The 6,513-nt window shown below is 42.5% G+C and overlaps 1 protein-coding gene across 6 annotated transcripts in view; it reads left to right on the forward strand.

Moving 5' to 3' along the window:
* LOC133580634 (abl interactor 1-like) overlaps nucleotides 1-6,513 on the forward strand; it is a 114,106-nt gene that overhangs the window by 91,412 nt on the left and 16,181 nt on the right. For 5 of the 6 annotated variants that reach the window (XR_009812226.1, XR_009812227.1, XR_009812228.1 and 2 more), the window contains 3 exons: nucleotides 829-915; nucleotides 4,231-4,416; nucleotides 6,339-6,513. The exon at nucleotides 6,339-6,513 is cut by the window's right edge and continues 24 nt beyond it. Coding sequence is in view for 1 of the 6 variants with exons in the window: in XM_061934874.1 (XP_061790858.1) it covers nucleotides 829-915; nucleotides 4,231-4,416; nucleotides 6,339-6,513 (448 nt within the window). In the remaining 5 variants the exon portion in view is untranslated. The remainder of the gene's footprint in view (nucleotides 1-828; nucleotides 916-4,230; nucleotides 4,417-6,338) is intronic. The other variant, XR_009812230.1, reaches the window with a different exon arrangement.

Consider the following 6,513-nt stretch of genomic DNA (forward strand, 5'->3'; position numbering starts at 1 on the left):
AATACTAATAGATATATATTTTACAAACAGAAAGACACAGGAATGTACACATAATCCCATGTTTACATCTCATTGTACAACATGTGAATGTTTTAGTGGAAACTAAATGTGATATCTGAAAGGGGTCCACATTATTTCCAAAGTAGGACCCCCCCCCACCCAGACATATAATACTAGTACACAGCTCATGAAAAACTATATGTTACAGTCATTGTAAGTGGGCCAAAACACTTACCGTATTTTTCGGAGTATAAGTCGCACCTGCCGAAAATGCATAATAAAGAAGGAAAAAAACATATATAAATCGCACTGGAGCGAGAAAATAATCTCATGGAAATTAATGTTGTAATTTGATTACAATAATACAACATTTAACTTGGTATTTAGTCAGGTTTGGGACAGGTGTGCTGCAGGTGTGACCACAGGTGCTCCACCGAATGCTCAAGGAGTTTTTGTGTTTGCTCAATGCTCACACATATGGAAAATTAGAGGGAACATTGTTTGAGGGGTATCCATAATACGCCGATAGGGAGAAGTTTTTAATTTACACGATAAGTCGGGCGTGTCTTGACGCTCTGCCGACCCCCTGAGGCCGACTCACCGAACCCCTAGGGTTCGATCGAACCCAGGTTAAGAACCACTGGCCTAGATGTAAACACAAAAGATCTATTTTGCTCACTCCCAAGCTTTATATTCCTGTTCTATGGTCACCCACTTGTTTTGTGCCTTTTTCACCCGCTTCTCTTATCGCTTGTCTTTCTCTCGGTCCTCCACACCCCCCATTCTTTCCGCCACCGCCTCATGTCGCCTGGTCGGTTGCCGCTCTAGTGTCTGTGGCCCCTCCGCCGCCTCCAATGGTCCAGCTGACTCCGCAGATACCCTTGACCGGCTTTGTGGCCAGAATGCAAGAGAGCAGTAAGTACTTGGAATGTCCTGTTGGTACTGGCCATTGCCTTTTCCAGTGGTTCTTGAGTGGTTTTCCCATTATATATGCAGTATGTTTCTAACTAAGTACCCACTAGAGTGCCTTTATGTATTCCTGGGGGGTTACTAGTACCACTACTATTCTACAGTGCATTTCATACGTGGGCCTTCACTGAGGATTTAACCCAGTTTTTTTCAACCACTAGTGGACCGTGAGATACAGTCTGGTGTACCGTGGAGATTATGTAATTTCACCTATTTGGGTTACTATTTGTATGATCAGTGTCAGAGCTTGGTTCGCATTGCCGGCAGTAAGTCGGACACGTTTCCGGTGAGGGTTGGACTCCGCCAAGGCTGCCCTTTGTCACCGATTCTGTTCAGAACTTTTATGGACAGAATTTCTAGGCGCAGTCAAGGCGTTGAGGGGATCTGGTTTGGTGGCTGCAGGATTAGGTCTCTGCTATTTGCAGATGATGTGGTCCTGATGGCTTCATCTGGCCAGGATCTTCAGCTCTCACTGGATCGGTTCGCAGCCGAGTGTGAAGCGACTGGGATGAGAATCAGCACCTCCAAGTCCGAGTCCATGGTTCTCGCCCGGAAAAGGGTGGAGTGCCATCTCCAGGTTGGGGAGGAGATCTTGTCCCAAGTGGAGGAGTTCAAGTACCTCTGAGTCTTGTTCACGAGTGAGGGAAGAGTGGATCGTGAGATCGACAGGCGGATCGGTGCGGCGTCTTCAGTAATGCGGACGCTGTATCGATCCGTTGTGGTGAAGAAGGAGCTGAGCCGGAAGGCAAAGCTCTCAATTTACCGGTCGATCTACGTTCCCATCCTCACCTATGGTCATGAGTTTTGGGTCATGACCGAAAGGACAAGATCACGGGTACAAGCGGCCGAAATGAGTTTCCTCCGCCGGGTGGCGGGGCTCTCCCTTAGAGATAGGGTGAGAAGCTCTGTCATCCGGGGGCAGCTCAAAGTAAAGCCGCTGCTTTAGCCAGATGAGGTGGTTCGGGCATCTGGTCAGGATGCCACCCGAGCGCCTCCCTAGGGAGGTGTTTAGGGCACGTCCGACTGGTAGGAGGCCATGAGGAAGACCCAGGACACGTTGGGAAGACTATGTCTCCCGGCTGGCTTGGGAACGCCTCGGGATCCCCCGGGAGGAGCTGGACGAAGTGGCTGGGGAGAGGGAAGTCTGGGCTTCCCTGCTTAGGCTGCTGCCCCCGTGACACGACCCGGATACGCGGAAGAAGATGGATGGATGGATGGGTTACAAATATTTTTTTTTGCAAACCGGTAATTATAATCCGCAAATGTGCCTTTGTTGAGTGTCTGTGCTGTCGAGAGCTCGGTAATACTCTTCCATATCAGTAGATGGACAGCGGAAGGCAGGGTGAAGGTAAAAAGGTATCTAACGCTTCAACCAAAAATAAACAAAAGCCGAGTGCCGCTAAAAAAAGGCATTGAAGCTTAGGGAAGGCTACGCTAAACAAAGCTAAAACTGAACTGGCTGCAAAGTAAACAAAAACGGAATGCTGGACGACAGCAAAGACTTACAGCGTGTGGAGCAGCAGACGGCGTCCACAAAGTACACCCGAACATGACAATCAACAATAAATTAGGAGCGCAAGACAAGAACTAAAACACTACACACAGGAAAACACCAAAAAAAACCTCCAAATAAGTCACGGCGTGATGTGACAGCACACCTACTTTGAGACAAGAGCTATAGTGATGCATGCTTAGTTATGGTTTGAATTCATATCCAAAAATTGCGAGAATGACTTTTTATTGTCAATATCGGCTGCTGAGTTTCATTTTTTTATGTTTTTTTCTGGTGATGTGCCTCGGGATTTTTTCAATGGCTCAGAAAAGGCTGAAAAACACTGGTTTAGCCAGCTTAGCAGTCTGACTAAATCGAATTGGTGTTAGCATTTAATGTGCAGAATGCATCAAAGTAGGCTGTATTTTTTTCCCCTGTATGTGGACCTGGCTGGAAAAGGTTCAGGCATCCCTTCTGGACCCGAGTGACGCTTTTGCGTTTTGTGGAGACATAGATCATGGCGGTCAAAGATGAATACAAATACATAACGTGTCCCAGCATCCACCTGCTGTTCCACATCGAATCTGCCTGCTATGTGACTTACCTCTCTCTGGGTCCATGGGAGGTTGCCATGACGATGGACGGCGTTAAGCTCACGTCCTGTTCCGTCTCCGGCTGACGGGGGGAGAAAACGGGACCTGACGCCGCCACCACCGCCTCATTGGCCCAAATGGTCTGCTGGTGTGTGATCTATCATGACATGAGTGGACACATTTAGACCATGAACACCTCTAACATTATTGAGTTGCCCTCTAGTGGCTGGAAAAAATAATGCATTTTATTGAAAAAGTATAATAGGATAGGACTTTATTGTCATTGCACAAGTACAACGAAACTATGATTTCAGCACAAACCCGTTCAAGATTAGACAAACAAACAGTGTACAGGTTTACAGAACAGGAACGCTGATGGGTCGCCAAAGGTAAAACGCTGGGGAAGAAGATGAGTAAAATAATACAATCTAGACTGGATTCCTAAGGGGGCCTAGTCTGGAGTGGGAAAAACCCTCCATGCAATGCACACATAAACACGTTACATTTAATCACGACGACTTGCAACAGAGGGGCGGGGAGTTGGAACCCTGGAGGTCGACTGCTGCGACCCTGGAGGTCGACTGCTGCCAGCCGTCCATCATCCCGAGGGGAAACAAGCGGTGGTGAAGGCGTGGGGTGTGTGTGTGTGTATGTGCCCATTGTCTTGGGTGTGATGATGTAATGTTCATAGGCTGGGGCCGTTCTGCATGCAAGCAAAAGTTCGACTCCAGGTGTCGTTGAGGAGGGAGGGAGGTCAAAAGCGTCCATCATTGAGATGTCCTCGAGGGTGTTTTCGGAACAGCTTGTCCCTGTCGTTCACAGCGTCAAGGCCATTCGAGGGAGTCAAATCGTAGATTAGGATGTTTGTTTTCCGCGAGCAGACAATACAATGACTTGTCCGTTCTATTCGTCCATGCTGGCTGCTCTCATATAAAAATTTTCTTAAAAAAACTATTAAAATCGAGATTTAAATCATTAATAGACATGCATACCTAATGAAGTATTTAATTATATACAGTTAACAGTATATAATCTGTTTTCTCTCTTGTTTTTAAATACAGAAGCATGTTTTTTTTTTTTTCCTGTTAACCAGACCTAATTTAGTCATCAAAATGAGGTGTCCACACTATTGGATGTTCATGACAAGCTGAGTACATAACTACTTGTCATCTCCAGTTACAGACAGCCCGGCTCCGCCTCCTCCGCCACCGCCAGAAGACATGGGCGTGTTTGAGGAGCCCTCGCCCCCGCCGCCGCCCCCGCCCGTGGACTACGAAGAGGAGGATGCCTCGGTGGTCCATTACAGTGACCCCTACGCTGACGGAGATCCGCACTGGGCTCCGAAGGTGTACTTGGAGAAAGGTAGGCGCAAACTTCAATTTGGAGTCACTTTCCGTCCACACTGTTTCTGCAGGTATCAACAATTCTAATTGAATGCCTTTTTTTTAAAGCAACTTAAAACAAATTCAGTGCCCACGCCCGACAGCAGATCGTTATTATATATCAATATTTTTTTAGATCTTTAAGATGGAAACTGTAGCTGCCATTATGATGTGCAGTGATGTTTTCAAATGACCATAAGTCTTGAGCTACACACGTCCATATTTTGTCAATATTCAATGTTTTATCTTTCATAGCTAATATTATAAATCCCACATTTTCCCCCCATCTTCATGCAGTAAAAAAAAATATAAAATTCCATTCCGTTTTTGAAGGCGGTCTGTCGTAACGTTTTTAGCATTCAGAGATTATTGTGAGGTTTTGTATTAAGTGTTCCTAACAGGAAGTCCTTCATACCGACAGCCATCAGACTGTATAATGCATATGTTCCTTTTTGACTGTACTTAAATGTATAATAGACTGTATTTATATTATTCACATGTGAATAATGCTGTATAATAGACTATTCATATATTTCACATGTGAATAAGGCTGTATAATAGACTATTTATATTATTCTCATGTGAATAATGCTGTATAATAGACTGAATTTATATTATTCACATGTGAATAAGGCTGTATAATAGACTATTTATATTATTCACATGTGAATAATGCTGTATAATAGACTGTATTTATTTTCACGTGAATAATGCTGTATAATAGACTGTATTTATATTATTCACATGTAAATGGTGCTGTATAATAGACTGTATTTATATTCACATGTGAATAATGCTGTATAATAGACTGTATTTATATTATTCACATGTGAATAATGCTGTATAATAGACTATTTATATTATTCACATGTGAATAATGCTGTATAATAGACTATTTATATTAGTCACATGTGAATAATGCTGTATAATAGACTGTATTTATATGAATCACATGTGAATAATGCTGTATAATAGACTGTATTTATATTAGTCACATGTGAATAATGCTGTATAATACACTGTATTGATATTATTCACATGTGAATAATGCTGTATAATAGACTGTATTTATATTATTCACATGTGAATAATGCTGTATAATAGACTATTTATATTATTCACATGTGAATGATGCTGTATAATAGACTGTATTTATATTATTCACATGTGAATAATGCTGTATAATAGACTGTATTTATATTATTCACATGTGAATAATGCTGTATAATAGACTGTATTTATATTATTCACATGTGAATAATGCTGTATAATAGACTGTATTTATATTAATCACATTTGAATAATCATGTATAATAGACTGTATTTATATTATTCACATATGAATGATGTTGTATAATAGACTGTATTTATATTATTCACATGTGAATAATGCTGTATAATAAACTGTTGCATTGATTAGCTTGCAGTCATGCACTGACCAAATATGCCTGATTAGCACTCCAACAAGTCAACAAAGCGTACCTTTGTGCATTCACACACAACATAAAACGTTTGGTGGACAAAATGAGACAAGGAGTGGAAGATTTTTTACATGTAAACAAACTGTTGCGTCACAGACTACACACACTATGGTGAGTTCAAGAACCGCCAAAATGAGTAGAACAAAACGATGTTCACCAATTACTGTCAACACACAGACATATTAAACAGTGGGCTTTCTAACAATTGGGAAGGTTTGTGTCATGTTTGCCCAATCTTTTTTTTTAAATGCTCCAGGGAGCCACAAAAAGCCTACAATTGTGTGAAAATGTTTTTAATGCTTCTGGACATCATATTTAATGCTTGTCAATGCCATTTAAAAGCCTTTATTCTCTCCAAAGCCATTGAATGACATTTAGTGTTTTTTTAATGACTGACTGCACATTTGAATGTTCCTCCCAGTCGTGGCCATCTACGACTACAGCAAGGACAAGGAGGACGAGCTGTCCTTCATGGAAGGAGCCATCATTTATATCATCAAGAAAAACGACGACGGCTGGTTCGAAGGCGTCTGCAACGGCGTCACAGGACTCTTCCCAGGAAACTACGTGGAGTCCATCATGCACTACGCCGATTA

The sequence above is a fragment of the Nerophis lumbriciformis genome, linkage group LG03 (assembly GCF_033978685.3).
Source record: "Nerophis lumbriciformis linkage group LG03, RoL_Nlum_v2.1, whole genome shotgun sequence".
Taxonomy (NCBI): Eukaryota; Metazoa; Chordata; class Actinopteri; order Syngnathiformes; family Syngnathidae; genus Nerophis; species Nerophis lumbriciformis.